The sequence below is a fragment of the Rutilus rutilus genome (assembly GCF_951802725.1).
Source record: "Rutilus rutilus genome assembly, chromosome: 1".
In the NCBI taxonomy this organism is placed as follows: domain Eukaryota; kingdom Metazoa; phylum Chordata; class Actinopteri; order Cypriniformes; family Leuciscidae; genus Rutilus; species Rutilus rutilus.
In genome coordinates this window covers 37,216,008-37,235,210 of record NC_140209.1, presented here as the reverse complement: position 1 = coordinate 37,235,210, position 19,203 = coordinate 37,216,008, and the positions used below count along the sequence as shown (strand labels likewise).

Below are 19,203 nucleotides of genomic sequence, written 5' to 3'. Positions count from 1 at the left end.
CGTAACTTTCGTGTAACAAGTCATTCTATAAGGACCTAAACGAGTGACGTCATCTGCCTGGCGACAGAAATCGGTAAAGTTCCTAATGCATCAGCTCGTTGTTGCTAAATAACTGAGACGATCGTATATTACCTACATAATACAATGCCTAAGGTGAAAAGAAGTAGGAAACCACCTCCAGATGGTTGGGAGCTCATAGAGCCAACTCTTGACGAACTGGACCAGAAAATGCGCGAAGGTTCGTTCAGCAAGCTACAATCTATAGCCAGAATGCTAACAAGTCGATTGTTTATTTGGAACGTTTAATGATCAGAAGGAACGTTGGTGTAATAAAGCATTAATATTTATGTATGTCGTTAATAAAACATAAAAAAAAGATTAAGAAGTCACTTTTTTTAATTGTGCAATTGGCTAGATAATATCACGTTTAACTTACACGTCTTCCACGGTGTTCTTAACAGATACTTTACATTCACAGCTGAAACCGAGCCACATGAGGGCAAACGAAAAGTTGAGTCTCTTTGGCCAATCTTCCGACTTCATCACCAGCGCAGCCGTTACATTTTCGACCTTTTCTACAAGAGAAAGGCCATCAGTCGAGGTATAGTAGTTAGATTCAGCCTTTGTAGTGTTTGTTTTATTTCGAGATCTGTAAGTTGTTCACTTTTCATTTCTATTTAATTCCCAGAGCTTTATGATTACTGCATCAAAGAGGGCTATGCAGACAAAAACTTGATTGCCAAATGGAAGAAACAGGGTTATGAAAATCTGTGTTGTCTGCGGTGCATTCAGACGCGCGACACTAACTTTGGAACAAATTGCATATGCAGAGTTCCCAAGGGCAAGCTTGAAGTGGTAAGAATCAGAAAGAGCTTTTTTGTTTACACACACAAGTAATTTACCTTGGTATTGAAGCTTCCAGTACACGCATATAAATATAACGAGACATGATACAATTTAAGAATAAAATATAAAAATAAATGTATAAAGACACAGATATGTTTAGTCAGAATAAGCATTAATAATAATAATAATTAGTTACATTTATATAGCGCTTTTTCTGAGACCTCAAAGCGCTTTACATATGGAAGGGGTAATCTCCTCAACCACCACCAATGTGCAGCATCCACTTGGATGATGCGACGGCAGCCATATTGCGCCAGAACGCCCACCACACACCAGCTTACTGGTGGAGAGGAGACAGAGTGATGAAGCCAATCAGTGTACGGGGATGATTAGGAGGCCATGATGGACAGAGGCCAAGGGGCAGATTTGGCCAGGATGCATTAACAGTATTGTGAATAATAATATGAATAAATATGACTGAATTAATTTACAAAGATATTGTGCAAACAGTTGGAGTATTGCACTTACAGGCATGTGCCTTGGGAGGCATTTAAAGGGTTAGTTCACCCAAAAATGAAAATTCTGTCAGTAATCACTCACCCTCATGTTGTTCCAACCCCGTAAGACTTTCGTTCATCTTCGGAACACAAATTAAGATATTTTTGATGAAATCTGAGAGCTGGCTCACTCCTTCATAGGCTGCTAGGTAATTTCATTCTGCCGGCCCAGAAAGGTTTGTAAAAAAATCTTTAAAATAGTCCAAGTGACTACAGTAGCTCAACCTTAAGTTTATCAAGCGACAAGAATACTTTTTGTGTGCAAAAAAACAAACAAAAATAACACCTTTATTCAACTATTCATTTTCTTCTGTGTGGGCCTCTGACGTGAGTTCACGAGAGCGCCACGACGCATGCGCGAGAACTGAGAAGATGACACACATGGGTCTCGATGTAGTGTTTAAAATGGTTCTAAAGTGTGCATTTCCTGGATGTCCGAATCGTGAGAAACCAACGAGAAAACTTAAAAGTGCCTTACCAATGCCGCAAAGTGAATGGCTTACCTTTCACACTTTCCCATCAAATGATCGTGAGCGTCATCTTCTCAGTTCGTGAGAAGAACTCACGTCAGAGGCCCACACAGAAGAAAATGAATAGTTGAATATAGAAGTTGTTGTTGTTGTTGTTTTTTGCGCACAAAAAGTATTCTCGTCGCTTGAGGTTGAAACCTTAAGGTTGAGCCACTTGGACTATTTTAATGATGTTTTTACTAACTTTTCTGGGCCGGCAGAATGAAATTATCTCGCAGCCTATGAAGGAGTGAGCCAGCTCTCAGATTTCATCAAAAATATCTTAATTTGTTTTCCGAAGATGAACGAAAGTCTTACGGAGTTGGAACAACATGAGGGTGAGTAATTACTGACAGAATTTAAATTTTTGGGTGAACTAACCCTTTAACTGTTTAAGAGAGAAGAAGCTGTTTCTGTGTCTAGATGTTCTAGTGTTTCCATTTGTCTTCACCAAACACTGGTCCTGTTAGTAACTATGTATGCCAAGATTTTTTACATTTCTTTCACTGTCCCTAATTTGCTCTTTGTTGTCTTAGGGTCGTATCATTGAGTGCACTCACTGTGGATGCAGAGGATGTTCTGGATGAGGCAGAGGGGGGGAAACAGCTTACTGACCTTTGATTTGTATTTTTAATACATTTAATGGTGTTATTGAAATAATGATTGTTTATGTATGTTTTGAAATTTTTTTTTATTATTAAACTGCTGTATCTTAATCATTCTGGATCAGTGTTCAGTCTCATACTTTATCAATCATATATATTAAATATTATATTAAATGTAAGGGTTTCCCAGACTAGGGATTGTGATGGAACTGCATGGGGGGGTTGAGTTTCATGAAAAGCTATTAAGTAATTAAATCATACATTTAAAATAAAATCAATCAAAATAAAATAATAAATACATATTTTATTTGTTTGCCTGCATGTCATGTGATCATTAACTGACATCAGTTATTATATATCAAATATATTAGGTCAAAGAGGTTCAGCTGACAAAAAAATAAATAAATTGGGGATAAGATCTGAATCTGTACATTTCAATGTGTTTGAAAGACAAAAGCCTTCCCAAGACATACATGGTTAAATGACTGACTGCGTGATAATTAAAAGAATGGATGTGTTTGTTAGGAGCTGATTAGATATGCAATTTTGAGAAAACTTAAAAGTGAAATGATTTCAGTAAATCGCATGCTGTGAGGGTCTCAGTTTTCAGTGTTAGGCACTTGACTAGTGGCTGGTCTGTGTGTGGACTTCCACAAACCTGGAAGACATTCTGAATATATAAGTTAGACTTTTATTTTATTTTTTAGAAAGGAACATTTAAAAGATAAAAAAAGAAGTAGTAGGGAGAGTTAATTAATTGTGAATAATTTACTGCCATTGTGAGAATAACATACAAAAAAACAATACAATCTTATTACAAGTACTTAATTTTTTTGGAACTGGAACTGCCTACTCCCTCAGCTAACACCTGCAGAAAGCCAATTAAAATGTCCCTAATATTATTGAAAAATGTTTACTGATGATACAGATTCCGTTTTTACATCAGTTCCTTGCAGCTTAAGAATAATTTATTAACGAGTGAGTGGGTGTTATTCCTTTTATCAAAAAAAAAAAAAAATGAATAGCTACATTTTTAGAAGTGGATGTGACTTAATTCTTATCCTTATCTGTTCAAAATACTCGAATGAAAATGGACATGCCAAGCTGAAATAGAATTCCTCCTCCGGTTCCTCAGCTATGTGCTACATTTTCTTAACTAAAATATAAAATGGAGAAATACATAAATGTATGACTAAAACTCAGATTCACACATTCAAATTTGAAATCCCAGTACAATTTGTCCAGCCGCACCACTGTCAGCACTCTTTTGTAATACAATTGGTTGGCACTGCATGGCGCTAGTGACTGCAACAGACCTTTTAATCAACAACCAACACACTGATCAAGATCAGCATTTCGTATATTCTTTATGTCGCCCAAATCGCCATCTAACGACAAATCACCAGTAGATAATTAGCACACCTTTTCTGATATTAATAAGGCGAAATTACTCATTTTAGGAAATTGAATTCCCAGAAACCTCGACGCTGTAGTAATTGATTATACGGCCTGGAGTTCGTGGGTCAGGGGTCACTCTTGAGCAGCGCTGTGGAAGCAGACGGTTCTAAAATCAACTGTTTATTTACAATGTTTATCTCTTTTACCGATCCACTCATGCGCTACATTAAAAATCGTTTGCTCAATTAATACATCTGCATACTTTTTCGCTATTCTCTCTTTTTACGTCTTGTATTAAACCCGATCAAAGGCACACTGATAAGTTGTTAGCCATCAAGTCTTCTTTTAGTTTTCCGATAAAGTGTTATAACGAAAAGATTTTCAGCTGCTGTTAAAAAAAGCATACAGAATATAATATCAAAATGCAGGAATTAATCGCTTGTGCCGATCACCTCAAGTTTGATCTAGAACTGGCTGTAGAACAACAATTGGGCGCTCAACCATTGCCATTTCCAGGAATGGACAGTAAGTTAACTGGAGCACTGATGAATATTTGTTTCGTTTTCTGATTAATTATTTGTAACATATAAGACGAACTGCTGGATAAATGTTGCTTAGAACAGAAGACCTTTAATAACAAATATGTACAAATATTTTCTTGTTATTCTCCAGAATCTGGCGCTGCTGTATGCGAGTTCTTCATGAGAGCTGCCTGTATGAAAGGCATGTATTCCTAACTCTTGTTTAAGGTTTTAACGTGTACATCAGACTTACTGATTTGATCTGACTTTACTCTCTTTTGACAGGTGGAATGTGCCCCTTCAGACACATCAGTGGAGAAAAGACTGTGGTGTGCAAGCACTGGCTTAGAGGTTTATGCAAGAAAGGAGACCAATGTGAATTTTTACACGAGTATGACATGACAAAGATGCCTGAATGTTATTTCTACTCTAAATTCGGTTCGTATTTTATTATCTATCTATCTATCTATCTATCTATCTATCTATCTATCTATCTATCTATCTATCCATCTGTCTATCTTTCTATCCATCATCTATCTATCTATCTATCTATCTATCTGTCTGTCTATCTATCCATCTGTCTATCCATTATCTATCTATCTATCTATCTATCTATCTATCTATCTATCTATCTGTCTATCTATCATCTGTCTATCTTTCTATCCATCATCTATCTGTCTGTCTGTCTATCTATCCATCTGTCTATCTTTCTATCTATCCATCCATCCATCCATCCATCCATCCATCCATCTGTCTGTGTAATAAGTGTTAATAACTTCTTTGTGCAGGGGAGTGCAGTAACAAAGAGTGTCCATTCTTGCACATTGACCCAGAATCTAAGATTAAAGATTGCCCATGGTATGATAGGGGTTTTTGTAAGCATGGTAAGTCTTTTTATTTTCAGATATTTGCATTTTTACATTTATATATATTATTACATTTAAAAAAAGTTGTAAAAAAATTGTGTTACATTCAATTCTGTTAAATCAAGCTAGGATGTTTCAAATGAATGTTTAAGTTAATATTTACATTTAAATGAAAGTTACATTACATATATTTCAAAATGAATTGTTGTAACGAAAAATATTACATGTCCATTTCTCCCACCCCCCCCTTAAGGTCCGGATTGCAGACACAGACACACAAGAAGAGTCATTTGTGTAAATTACCTTGTTGGCTTCTGCCCAGAGGGCAAGTCGTGCAAATTTATGCAGTGAGTATCTGTCATTGCAATTGTGAATGTGATTTAAAGAAACATTTCTGCTTCAATTATAACCAAATTATAATTTTTTTGTAATACCTAGCCCAAGATTTGAACTCCCAATGGGTGCGGCTGAACAACCACCGTTACCTCAACAAGCACAGTCTCAGCAAAAGGTAGTTTTTTTTTCTTCTTCTTTTTTTCAAAATACTCTTAAAGGGGTCATATGATGATTTTTAATCTTTTCCTCTTCCTTTTGTGTGTAATGTATCTGTTTGCACATGTATACAATCTGCAAAGTTACAAAGCACATAGTCTCTCACAAAAGGGATTTAGGGTATGTTTACATTACAATGATGTACTAAAAACGGAAAAGTGTTTACTTTGCGTTTTTCGCTTACAGACGACGTTGTCAAAACCAATCCCGTTCACACGGATCTTCAACATTGTCCAAAAACGCGTTATTATTCATGCCAGGCCAGTAATTGGCCTGAACACATAATGTGCATGGCATCACCGTTTTCACAAATTCATGTTTTTGTAGTGTACAAGGAGACAATAACAGTATTCATTTTCAAAAACGTGCACTTTGAATCCCGTTTTCAAAAGCATTTTCAGGCCCCCAAAACGCCATTTTGGTGTATATGAACGGCCAAAACGCATAAAAAGTTTTCTGTTTTTAGTTGAAAACGGTGTAGTGTAAATGGCCCTTATTCTATCGATCCAGACCTGTCTAAAACGCAAAGTCAAAGTCCAGATATTACTTCCGCAAACGTCTGTCACAATTTGAAATGTTAGCATAACGCCTCCCCAAAAGTATGAGCAAAGAAATAATGTGAGGCTTCAGTGAATTGTAGTGTAATCGCCATGTCGCGTTATGTTATGGTAAGGAGTTCAATCTGTGCTTTTCAGACAGACTGGGAATAGAAATGCTACAATAATATACATTATGTGAAAAATAATGTTCTTTGAAGTTGCATTAAAGCTTGTTTACCTATTCTATGGAACCCCTAAAAGACATGGTGATAGAAAAAATATGAAATTAGAGGAAAATATATATTTAAATGCTATTGCAGGCTCTCACAAAACTTTTCAAAGAACTCAAGGTTTGCACACAAATGCAATGTTTTTGTGGGAAGACAAAGGTTTTACGTGCGAACACAAAGTTTCCCAGGGGAATGCAAAAACACTGACAATTTTTTACACCCATTCTTACTTTTTTAACTACTGTTTCCCTTTCGGGGCTCCGTACCTATCTACAGGGTTCCCACCGGTCCTTCAAATCCTTGAAAGTTTGTGAATCTGGAAGAAAAAAAATTCAAGGCCCTAGAAAGTTTTTGAAAATAAACATGCATAGATACAGGTCCTTGAAAGTGCTTGAATTTATTTTGTGCAATAAGTTTTCTGGAAAAAATGTCATATTATTCCCTCCGGTGTTATTTAGCCAACATTTCGTGGCCTATGCATACTAGCTTGCTTGATTTACGTTAGTTACGTGATCCGCACGTTTCCCTCGTGAGGTACTTTGTGTTGTACGTTGCCATGACGTTCACGCACGCACGACAACTACTACAGTGGCACCTCAACGTTTGTTGTTGGACACAACAAATGTGTCCCTGGATTAAGCCACATAAATTTGAGGGTACTGGACCTGGAAAGTCCTTGAATTTGAAGTTAACCAAGGTGTGAGAACCCTGTATCTAGTACAACCAATGCACAAAATAATGACCTTTTAAAACAACATCATATGGCCTCTTTAATGCTTACTTTGATACTAATGTTTCATCTTAATTTTTACTCTCCAGCAGCAAAACATGCAGCCCATAAACAGATCGTCACATTCACTCATCCAGTTAACCAACCCCAATATAAACAACAACCACCACCAGAGAATGCCAAATGTTGTTGGGATAATGCATTCTCACGGCAACATGGGTGGACCTCGCGGTCCTCGTCCACTGGACCAAGTTACATGTTACAAGGTGGGAACGCCATTTGATTTTATGCATAAACTTTTTATGTCTGCCATATTAATTTGATGCCCTCAAAATGTGCAATCACACTCAATGTCTGTTTGCTTCTTCCAGTGCGGCGAGAAGGGCCATTACGCAAACAAATGCACAAAAGGACACCTGGCGTTTTTGAGTGGACAGTAGTTTTCTGAATAAAGGATCTCCAATATGTGGTGATAACTTGCAAAGTGAGGTATTTGATTCCTAGTACATTACCCTTTCACTGTAAAGGTTAGAGATGAGTGATGTAAATGTGGCTCTACCTCACTGTCCACGTGCCAAGAGCATCACAGTCGAAAGGTAGAAAACCACTTTTTTACTGATTTTTTGTTTTTCTTTCAAACAAAACCTTACAGAATCACATACTTTGAAATGTGAGTCTCTTTTGTATTGGAGCAACAAGCATATTGATTGCTTAAGCTTTAAAGCAATGCTGAAATTCTTGGAAAATATATGAAAGTCTTTAGGGAGAACATTGTGTCATTTAGCAGCCAAGATGATCTGAAGAGACATCATTTTGCAGTCTATTGACATGCCTTTTTTATCTATAAAAATGGATGTTGTACTTATTACAATAAAGGTTAACTTGAGTTTATAAAAGCATTATCTTTGACTTGTTTTATCTGTATCTTATAACATGACAAGAAGCATATAACAAACTATTCATACTGTTATAGCTTTTGTGTCTGGATGAGGATCATGTTGTCCCTCTTTTCCCACATTCTTGTGCTTTGAAAATTCAGTGAAAATTCAATAATCTGTTGCAACGTTACTGACTGCATACTGAATTTGTAATCAAAATCAGTGAAACTTTCCTAACGCCTGAGTCGTGACAAAACACAAAAAGTCTAACCCCCATCAATTTAATACATGTTTATTTCATCACAAGAAATGTGAATAATCAAGTCTTATACATACAGCCTACACTTTTGTATGCTTTCAATAAAGAGTCGAAGTTAAATAAATGTCATTTTATTCTTGGTCACAACAGTCACAAACAGAGAAAGCTGAGAGGTGTGTGGCGATCACACTGCTGCAGACGAAGGATTTGTTTTAGTGGTACTTCCTCCACCTGTCGTGCTCTGTTGAGGGGCAAGAAAAGAAACACTTCCTTAGTGACACTAAATTTAGACGACAGCACAACGGCGAAGGACATTACTATGGATTCTCCAACACTTTTAGTACTTACTGATGTGATCGTATTCCCAGAGGTAACTCAGGGCAATGTAACCAGCAATGAACATGGCAACTCCACCAATACCTCCTTTCTTCACATTGATGTATTTGTTGTAATATCTCTCATAGCCTGAGATGAGATTAGAGAAATTATAAACACACAAACAGAAATTATTATAATATTATTGATAAAAGATGTTTTTCAAATATATATTTAAAAAAAACGACATTAGTCATTACCTCCACGAACTCCACCAATAAGTCCATTTGGGGTGAAGTCTCTTTTTCCGAGCCACGATGGCACTTCCCCAAGCTTGACGTCCATAAGCTTCTTCTGGGCAAGGGCAACTGAGAAAAAAGAAAAGAAAAAAACACAATTAAATAAACACAAATGTCAAGGCATTTCACTAGGTTTTATTTGTTCAGCTCAGTGAGTCAGTTTCCTTGTGCATCCAAATGAAACTTAAAAATTGTTTAAAAAAAAAAGTAAAATAAGATTATGCAAAATGCCCTTTTTCAAATTAGTCCAAAGCAGACTCAAAAAACACTTTTCTTTTTAAAATATTACAGTACTATCGGTTTCAGTACTATTTGGTGACTATTCAGTACCATGGTGTAAACATATAGAAAACCTTGGTAATGCTACAATACTTTTTGGAAAGAGAATACTATTTAATAATATTATTATTACTAATATTAATAGTTACTAAATTATTTTGGTATTTTCTGAAGAATGTGAGATGAGTCAATGAGACACAATGACAATCTTAACTCACAAAATGTAACAATTGCTGCTGCTTTATTACTCTTGAGTGAAAGCTGTCAGCCAGTAGTTCAATACAGCATATAGTAGTTCAGCATTATGTAACGTTAATTGTATTTTTCCCGCATTAACAAACCAGCACGATTCACTAACGAATATCTCACAAAACACTACGGGAGGATTTGCATGTCCTGGACATTATATTCAGTCATGAAGGTAATCAGGCATCCAATGTTACTGAAAGTCCTTGACATGACTCGCGTCTGCCTGCATCGAGGCCTTCAGCGTCACTATACGCACAAACGGCATCATAAACATCCACGCCATTTGTCTTCAGACACAGAGATGAATAAAACAGCACGATTTCTGTAAAAACCTTAACGCAATACAGAGAAACATTATTCAACTATGCAGTTCCCATTCAGCCATACCTGGTTTATCCGCCATCTTGCTCTGAACTTCAAGATGATGGCTGCTGCAGGCAGGGTATGCTGGGAGTAAAATGAAGTGACGTCAACGGGCAAAATGTAGGGCGGGGTTTCCAGGTCATGTGACCGCTGGATAGAAGAGCGGTGCTAAACGATCAAAAAGGCCTACACAAAAGTAAATACGCTGATAAAATACCACGTTTTCTGGAATAATGACTGTAACAGTAGGCTACGTGAAAACAATCTTATCTAAGCATCTAAAACACGCAAATTAAAATAATTATATTATATTATTTTCTTGTTCTGGTTAATATAGGCTACTACCACTGGAGGGAGACATTACTGCATACGCACTTGTTTGTAAAACAGGCAATGATGAAAACACATCAAATCACATACTGCATCTTTCTGGTGGTAAGCATGTGCTTAATGGCAAGTAATCAGACCTACTTGTTGGTTTTGATAATGTGAACACTTGCACACGTCTTTAGACTTATGCAGAGAGAAAATGACTGGATTTGTTGCAGTGGTTATGTGGTTTTAGGCAAAAGCATCATCCTCTCTGAGCAACAGAGACATATAGACACTGAATTTATTGTTGCAAAACCAGGTAGTTGTTTTAGGGATGTTCATAGGCAAGTGCACTTAACTGTATGCCAAACTCGCTTAATAACTTAATAGTAATATTTGTTTTGCAACATTACAAAATGGGATGATTCAGCGTTGTGTCGGGATTTTTTTTCTTACGTTTATCATACAGTACAGATGATACAGATGACTAAAACAGTATTTACAGCCTCTTTCCTTAATTGAAGGCCCAGAGTAAAAAGTCATTCCGTAACAGCCATTTGCCTTTAGGTGCACATACATCTATTTGTATATGGCAGAAGACCAAAAGCTTTCATGGCAGCTGAAAGCCTTTGAGTGGATATGTAGATCTCAGGTAATGTATTTAAGATGTATATACTTTAAACTGTGAATATCCTTTATATTACATGGATTTGTTTTCCGCTGTGACATTTAAGTAAATGATGGTAAAAGAAAAACAATTAAGTAGCCTAAATGATGGTTTAACCATAGTGACTATATATACATTTATTAATTTTAATCAAATGAATTGTTACTATTAAAATGCTTGATTATTGTCTTTAACTCACTATTGTTTTGCACTAGTGTTCAATAACATTCAGTAAGTGAGAAAGAGAGAAGTCTGTCATGGTGATCTCATTAGAATGAGAGACATGAGAGAGACTGTGGAAGATGCATTAGACAGGAGGTCAAAGGCATAAGTGTCATTCATTACTGTGCTCTGCCATAAAAATCCCCGTCAGAATTATAATGTTGAGATTTTAATTAAGATGGTGCCGCAGTCACATCAAATGGATGCATCAGTTCATAGTCTTTCAGAACTGTCCAGCGTGCAGTTACATTATATTGGTTTTCATTATTCTCCTGTCTGCGCTGATTTTCACTATCCATATGTTTACTCCTCAAATATTATTATTGCCATGGGACACATATTACATTTTAAAATAATATTATTTCTAATCTATGTTTTCAGAGACCCGGGTTTATTAGTTCATCCATAATGTCTGCTAACAGATGGAAGATCAGGCCAATTTCAATTCCAGACTCTAATTTAACAAGTTAATAATCCTCATGATTAGGAAAATGATGTAATGGAAAGAATGTTATTATTCTAGCTCATTTATCTGCCATGGGAATGATAGAGAATATATGAGTTGAGTTCTCTGTGTGCCAGTGGATTTTCTAACTTTATTTTCTTTATTTTCTTTCTTGAACATACTGACTCGTACTACTGCTGCAGACCTCCCGTATATAGTATGTGTACTAGAATGTTTTCTAAATTTAAGGATACCCGGATGACTTCCATTTGCCAAAACAAGCAGTACACAAATGACCTTACCTTACTGCATGGACTGCTGTATCCCACAATGCAATGTGCCGAACTTGACTTGCTATTTCCATTGACTTGTCCATTTCCACTCAATATCCTCTTCACATCTCTTTCTTGACTCATTCAGTCTGCTTAATGTAAATGTCTGATTCAAAATGCTCAATAACCATTTTTATTTTCAAAATGATAACTTGTCGCAACATGCATAATTACAAAGTCATATCGCATACTATAGCATACTATTTTATATATTTACTGTGGGATTATGGCTTTATTTACTTTTTTTAAATAGTAGGCAGTATACAGTGTATAGTATTCAGATAATTCAGATATTCTGTAATTTGTATTTAAAATACGTCAAATACTTCAAATATATATTTTTATTTCACATATATTAACTTTCATCACCAGGCTTAATAGGACCATAGACATATAAAATACGAATAGGACTACCAAATTGCCTATCACAGTTTTTGGCTAGATGCAAGAAAATCACGTGACGTGACACATCCTATTGACCCTGTTAACATTTACGGGTTTCTCAGAAGTGGAAGTGGTCGTAGTTGGGTAAACTTTTATAGCAGTGAATGACTACATTAAAAATATATTTTTTGTGTTCCCATTTGCTCAAGTAGCAAAAGAAAAACGCCACAACAGCGTTTTCACAACTTTAAAAAAGAGTTTAAAAAAGAAATAGAGAGAGATTGATAATGGCAGTCGGCAGAGAGAGAACTATATATTACAAATATAGTGTTTATAGGCGTAATGATCTTTTATTATGACAGTATATGGCAACATGTACATTAAAAGCGCATCTTCTGCACTAAACAATGAAATTCTGAGATTCTATACTCTTACTTGTATCTAACTCCACAGTTACTCTCGCTCTTCAAAAGACTGTAAATTTTGTTTGTATTTTCAAATTACAAATTAGTAAGTAATGAGTAAGTATTTGTAATTTGTAATGAAATACTTTTTGATGTATTTGTGTCCATCTAGTATTCAGTAATATGGTATTGCATTCTGAACACAGCCTACGTTTTTAATCTTACAAGTGCTGTCGAGGGAGATCAGTTTACACTGATTGTTTTAATAAAATTAAGGCCTTGAAGTGTGTCCAGGTGATTCTTCCTCACCGCATGTCTCACAAGCTAATTGCTTTTGACAATATATCAAAAATCTGTCTGCATGGCAGAGAAGAGAGACTATTATGTTTTGCATTATATATTCATATCTGCAATAACTGTCATGATAGGAATTAACATGTATAGCATAATGATTTTTCATTTACAATATTCAATCTCATTACATATGCAAGAAATAATTGTTATAGTAATTACCTATTCTGCATGCACAAGGCCTGCGATACAATAAATGCCACCTCCTGTAAACCCTCACACAATCTCACATGATATTATTACATAGACTTATACCCTGAAACAGCTTTTTCCCTGAGGCTATTAGGCTCCTTAACACCCTCGTATCTAATTCCAATTCTTGGAACATGATTTAAATTCATCCTGCAGTGTTTACATTGTTCTCTTGTTCTCTATACTTGTTCTCTCTGTGTTCTGAGACTTATGACTGCACAAGCGCATTGGTAGAAAAATGCTGGGGTGGGGGTGGGGGTGGGGGGGTGGGGGGTGGGGTGTCATGATTAGACAGTTGTTGTCAGATTTCATTGGTGATTTCAAATAGGAAATTCAATCATAAGATAAGTGAACAGCTTTGGAGAATTCGATGTTTTCCTATTAAAAGAGATAGGAGCTGTACTTCCATGACTGAAATAGCTGCCCGAGAGGCTTTTCAAAGATGGCCGCCAAGTGAAATGTTGTGACTCAAAGGGACACAGTGTCTTGACTTTAGGCACAGGTCTGTTTGGAGGCCACCTCCTGATGCCATTGTGAGATTTAAAGGGTAACTAAACCCCTGGTCAGAGCCTGACTCCACCCACTGGCAATATTTGAAAAATGCTGGAAAAGTAGGCAGAGCCCAGTGGAGAGGGGGCGTGCATCTGAGACATATCTCTCTGTAGGCAAGGGCGTGGTTAGCTGGTACCCTCTGACGTCAGAGGGTACCACAACTTCCAATAGGAAAATTCAACTGCAGTAGCCACTGTTCAACCTGAAGAGGGCAGCACTCAGATGTTTTTACACCATATTTTGTAAAATTTAGGCAGCGCCTAAAAATAGTCCCCAGCTCAGTAACTTCTTCCAACGTGACCGGGACTAAGTTTGTCTAACCTATTAGACCTATTTTCAGGCGCTGCGTCATATCACTACGCCTGCTGCACCCATGGTACGGCCGCACAGTTCCTTGATTATTACGCCGGAATGAGAGTAGTTCCTAGCCATATAGGCTTAGAAAATCGCAACTTTTTAATGTTTTTAATGACTTTAATGGGCTTTTTAAAAACCCTTTAATGTTCAAATAATAAAACATAGTAAAGCAAATATAAGATCTAAAATCACAATAGCATGATATACTGTTTCAAAGTCATTAAATAAATTTGCAGTTACAGGATTTAACAATTGGCATTCAAAATACATTGCAAATAATACTATAAGGTGCTGCAGAAGGCACTATTAATACTGAGCAAGTTCTAGAAACAGATCATATTTTTCTTTATTTATCTATTTGACAATATGCCAACTGTTACTCGCACACAGTTAAGCACTGTGTGTCTATCAATATCTGATTTACATCTTCAATGGCTTGTTTATGAGATCATAGCTATATAATTGTGGTTCAGATAAAATGTATCTTATCTTGCATAGAATTGTTATTTGGGGTTTGTGCTATGTATATTTTGTTGGAATAACTATTAACTTGAAGCTTTAAAAATATAACATATTGATTTGTTTTTATAGCATGTTATGAGAACATTTCCTCTGGTTTATCAAGGTAGCTCATGCTACAAACCCCAACAGTAAATGCAATTAATGAAGGCAGTGTTTGAGCCGTATCTCATTACTCTCCAGTCTTATCTTATTCCTGCATGATATGGATCATCACTTGTCTCCTGCAGCACCATATGCTGAAACAGCAGCCCTACTAGTAGCACTTAACTGAATAAGAAGCGATCAACTCAAAACTGAGCTAGAGGGCAGCTAGCACATAGATGAACTCTGGACCTAAATCTGTCTTGTTTTATGTATTTAAAGTGGACATGAAAACAGAAGTTACAATCTTTCTGTTCTGGTCTTTTCTTCCCTGACGATGTCACTTTGTAAAGAAACACCAAAGCCACCTGGAAGGTAAGCCTGCAACCTTTAGCCAAAAAGCTTAACAGCTAAAGCTAACACTTCGGCTTTGGCGGTATACGCAGGGAAGGATCAAGAGGCCTTTTATATGGATATCAATTGAGGAGAGGCTTCACTACGATGAATAAACAGCTTTTGTGAGGAAATTGGTTAATTTAATGATTTGAAAGCCTGTTCGCTAATCTTCAACATGTTTTACACTAAACAATACTTTTGTTTGGGAACTGTATGTAGATTTTACCTTGATAAAAATGTTATTTTTTAGGAGAAGGTAAATTCTTGTTTTTGTTGTTTACATGGGGACGATAATAGTATCGTTATCAAAACCGTGCATTTTCAGGCCCCCGAAACAGTTCAAAATGCATAAAAAGTTTTCCGTTTTTAGTTGAAAATGGTGTCGTGTAACTGCCCCTCAGTGAAACAGTAGGCTTGTTCGACTTGAACCGGCGCTGCACAGACCGATCGGTTTATGACATCAAAGTACCGCGAGAGCAATTCAAAAGCATAAGGAGCCGTCTACTTTCTATTCGCTCTTGCGGTACTTTGATGTCATTCACCGATCGGTCTGTGCAGCGCCGGTTCAAGTCGAACAAGCCAAGTGTCAAGTGTCAGTGCTTGTTTGGACTTTAAGTTTGTGTTTTGATTGGTTCCTGGTTTCCTTTGTTCTTTTCCCACCACTCCTTCGTTTCTTTGGTTACTGTCATTTAGTTCAGATGTATCACCTGTGTTTAGTTAATCATCATCATCTGTATCACCTGTGTTCTGTTAATCAGTGTAATCTGTGTTTGTATTTAAGTTCCGTCTGTTCTGTCAGTCTTTGTCCGATCTCCGTTACATTTTAGTGTGTGTTGCTACCTGTTCTGCTGTCTTGTGATTTACTACATTAAACCTTAGTTTGTGGAAATACAGTGTGTACGGAAAGTATTCAGACCCCCTTAAATTTTTCACTCTTTGTTATATTGCAGCCATTTGCTAAAATCATTTAAGTTCATTTTTTTCCCTAATTATTGTACACACAGCACCCCATATTGACAGAAAAACACAGAATTGTTGACTTTTTGCACATTTATTAAAAAAGAAAAACTGAAATATCACATGGTCCTAAGTATTCAGACCCTTTGCTGTGACACTCATATATTTAACTCAGGTGCTGTCCATTTCTTCTGATCATCCTTGAGATGGTTCTACACCTTCATTTGAGTCCAGCTGTGTTTGATTATACTGATTGGACTTGATTAGGAAAGCCACACACCTGTCTATATAAGACCTTACAGCTCACAGTGCATGTCAGAGCAAATGAGAATCATGAGGTCAAAGGAACTGCCTGAAGAGCACAGAGACAGAATTGTGGCAAGGCACAGATGGCCAAGGTTACAAAAAAAATTCTGCTGCACTTAAGGTTCCTAAGAGCACAGTGGCCTCCATAATCCTTAAATGGAAGACGTTTGGGACGACCAGAACCCTTCCTAGAGCTGGCCGTCCGGCCAAACTGAGCTATCGGGGGAGAAGAGCCTTGGTGAGAGAGGTAAAGAAGAACCCAAAGATCACTGTGGCTGAGCTCCAGAGATGCAGTCGGGAGATGGGAGAAAGTTGTAGTAAGTCAACCATCACTGCAGCCATCCACCAGTCGGGGCTTTATGGCAGAGTGGCCCGACGGAAGCCTCTCCTCAGTGCAAGACACATGAAAGCACACCTGAAGGACTCCAAGATGGTGATAAATAAGATTCTCTGGTCTGATGAGACCAAGATTCTAAAATTCTAAGCGGTATGTGTGGAGAAAACCAGGCACTATATATATACAGTGCTATGCATAAGTGAATACATCCATGCTAAAGTTGACTAAAAAGAGAAATAAAAAATCATATTTTGGAAATTGAACTTAATGCCTTAATTTAAAAAATTAGGAAAAATCCAATCTTTAAGGACACCAATTTTCTTTGTGAATGAATAATGTATCGTAAATAAATAAATGTTCTTCCTTAAAATACATGGTGCATAAGTGAGTACACCCCTATGTTAAATTCCCATTGAGGCAGGCAGATTTTTATTTTTAAGTATTTATTTTTTTTTATTTTATTTTTTAGGATACTATGCATCCTGATAAAGTTCCCTTGGCCTTTGGAATTAAAATAGCCCCACATCATCACATAGCCTTCACCATACCTAGAGATTGGCATGGTTTTATTTCAGTTAGCCTAAAAGCTAGTTTGATTTGCATTAAAAGATGATCTTATGGAAAGTACCCCATGCCAATCTCTAGGTATGGTGAATGCTATGTGATGATGTGGTGCTATTTTAATTCCAAAGGCCAAGGGAACTTTATCAGGATGCATAGTATCCTACTTTTTTTTTTTTTTTTTATACTTAAAAATAAAAATCTGCCTGCCTCTATGGGAATTTAACATATATACATAATAGGGGTGTACTCACTTATGCACCATGTATTTTAAGGAAGAACATTTATTTATTTACGATACATTATTCATTCACAAAGAAAATTGGTGTCCTTAAAGGTTGGATTTTTCCTAATTTTTTAAATTAAGGCATTAAGTTCAATTTCCAAAATATGATTTTTTATTCCTCTTTTTAGTCAACTTTAGCATGGGTGTATTCATTGCACTATATATATATATAATGTGCACAAATGAATAATTTATAATAAATACTGCAATATTCCATTAAAAAAATTGTACAAGGTGACTTTCAAGAGGCAGTCTGTACATTTTTGTTGAGGGTGCGCTGGCTGATATGGTTGTTTTGGACTTTTTTTGTAATGGGAAAAAGAGTGCACAGATAAATGCATGAAATTACAAATCGTTATGTCAGGAATTATGAACAATATATACCTATCGTTATGCTAATAATGCACTGGGTGAATATGAGACTCAGAATACCTTGTTTTAATACGATTTGATGTGTTATGTCCGGGATTTTATGTCTTAATAAAAAATTATATATAAAACAGACACTATAACATGCATTCTGTAAAGTTGCACATGGTAAAAGACAAATTACAGCAAACAATGCTATTATCCTTTTACTCAAATAGTAGAAAATGCCTTTTGGGCAAATGCCTTTGAGCCATTTTGTACTCTCACAGAGCAGGTGACAGAGGAGGTAATGAAACAGCACAGTCAGCTTTGTGAATACACACGCACAGAAGCATTCTGGGGAAATGACATTGGCTAGGAAATTAGATTCCCACTGGGAAACAGAACATCCAGGCTAATAACGGACTCATTTAACTAATGTTGCTGGGCTCAGCCATACACAAAGTGTATTATTTCATTGCTAAATGGTAAATAATAAAGCATCCTGCATGTGTCTGAATTTTGCAACCTTCCTCAATAATATTGATTGAATTAATAGCTGAAAGAGAAAGTTTTCAGCTGACATTTTCTTTTACATGGTTACAGTCAGAATGAGTGTGTGATATACTATTTGTCATGAATATGAAACAGAAAGTTAATTTCCCATTTATAGGGCATTGTTGCTTTGGCAGGTCATTTGACAGGTGAACACTGCATTTTCACCTTGTTTTTGCTGCCTTCGCACTCTATAAGAGATGACAGATGTATAACATCGGCATTGTGTATTATGCATGTGGTATCTAGACCTTCCCACTAGTACATTCGAAATTAAAAGGTGTCCTAGAGCTAATGTAGAGGCTAATGTAGCAGCTAATGTAACCTTCCTGTAGCTCAGACAGTAGAGCGTTGGCGGTTGCAATGCCAAGGTCATGTGTTTGATTCCCAGGGACAGCAAGAACTGATAAGAATGTAAATGTGTACCTTGAAATGCAATGTAAGTTGCTTTGGATAATAGTGTCTGCCAAATGCAAATGCCTTAATGAAATAGACCAGATAACATTCTGAGATGCAAAGCTGAATTTTCAGCATCATTACTCCAGTCTTCAGTGTCATGATCCCCAGAGATCAGTCTAATATGATGATTTGATGCTCAAGAAACATTTCTGATTATTATCAATGTTGAAAACAGTTGGGCT

General features: G+C 36.5%; 3 protein-coding genes across 4 annotated transcripts; 2 read left to right on the top strand and 1 right to left on the bottom strand.

The window, feature by feature from the left end:
* The first annotated feature begins 29 nt into the window (after positions 1–29).
* bud31 (BUD31 homolog) lies at positions 30–2,636 on the top strand. The gene is made up of 4 exons (XM_084429325.1): positions 30–238; positions 479–601; positions 689–855; positions 2,449–2,636. The coding sequence occupies exons 1-4, from the start codon at positions 145–147 to the stop codon at positions 2,497–2,499; spliced, it is 435 nt and encodes a 144-aa protein (XP_084285451.1). The 5' UTR covers positions 30–144; the 3' UTR covers positions 2,500–2,636.
* Positions 2,637–3,820: 1,184 nt separating this feature from the next.
* cpsf4 (cleavage and polyadenylation specific factor 4) lies at positions 3,821–8,252 on the top strand. Of its 2 annotated transcripts, none has more exons than XM_084419593.1 (8): positions 3,821–4,440; positions 4,588–4,638; positions 4,722–4,874; positions 5,225–5,320; positions 5,556–5,649; positions 5,741–5,813; positions 7,443–7,619; positions 7,725–8,252. In XM_084419593.1, exons 1-8 carry the CDS (start codon positions 4,338–4,340, stop codon positions 7,791–7,793), a joined length of 816 nt encoding a protein of 271 aa, XP_084275719.1. In that variant the 5' UTR covers positions 3,821–4,337; the 3' UTR covers positions 7,794–8,252. The 2 variants fall into 2 exon arrangements, with proteins under 2 accessions (XP_084275719.1, XP_084275720.1); XM_084419594.1 differs by having other exon boundaries at positions 4,044–4,440; positions 7,446–7,619.
* A 353-nt stretch (positions 8,253–8,605) lies between these two features.
* On the bottom strand, positions 8,606–10,095 carry atp5mf (ATP synthase membrane subunit f). Its single transcript, XM_084419610.1, has 4 exons — positions 10,020–10,095; positions 9,066–9,173; positions 8,839–8,955; positions 8,606–8,731 (listed from the first exon to the last, which is right to left on the bottom strand). The coding sequence occupies exons 1-4, from the start codon at positions 10,033–10,035 to the stop codon at positions 8,703–8,705; spliced, it is 270 nt and encodes an 89-aa protein (XP_084275736.1). The 5' UTR covers positions 10,036–10,095; the 3' UTR covers positions 8,606–8,702.
* Positions 10,096–19,203: the final 9,108 nt, after the last annotated feature.

What these genes read in the sequence shown, in the direction of transcription:
- atp5mf (XM_084419610.1), bottom strand. An exon ending in TATTGGTGGAGTTCGTGGAG is followed by an intron (nt 8,956 to 9,065) that starts GTAATGACTAAT and finishes ATCTCATCTCAG; the next exon opens with GCTATGAGAGATATTACAAC. An exon ending in CTGGGAATACGATCACATCA is followed by an intron (nt 8,732 to 8,838) that starts GTAAGTACTAAA and finishes GCCCCTCAACAG; the next exon opens with AGCACGACAGGTGGAGGAAG.
- bud31 (XM_084429325.1), top strand. Translation starts at nt 145, where the DNA reads ATGCCTAAGGTGAAAAGAAGTAGGAAACCACCTCCAGATGGTTGGGAG. An exon ending in GAGAAAGGCCATCAGTCGAG is followed by an intron (nt 602 to 688) that starts GTATAGTAGTTA and finishes TTTAATTCCCAG; the next exon opens with AGCTTTATGATTACTGCATC. An exon ending in CCAAGGGCAAGCTTGAAGTG is followed by an intron (nt 856 to 2,448) that starts GTAAGAATCAGA and finishes TTGTTGTCTTAG; the next exon opens with GGTCGTATCATTGAGTGCAC.
- cpsf4 (XM_084419593.1), top strand. Translation starts at nt 4,338, where the DNA reads ATGCAGGAATTAATCGCTTGTGCCGATCACCTCAAGTTTGATCTAGAA. An exon ending in TTATTTCTACTCTAAATTCG is followed by an intron (nt 4,875 to 5,224) that starts GTTCGTATTTTA and finishes TTCTTTGTGCAG; the next exon opens with GGGAGTGCAGTAACAAAGAG. An exon ending in TAGGGGTTTTTGTAAGCATG is followed by an intron (nt 5,321 to 5,555) that starts GTAAGTCTTTTT and finishes CCCCCCCTTAAG; the next exon opens with GTCCGGATTGCAGACACAGA.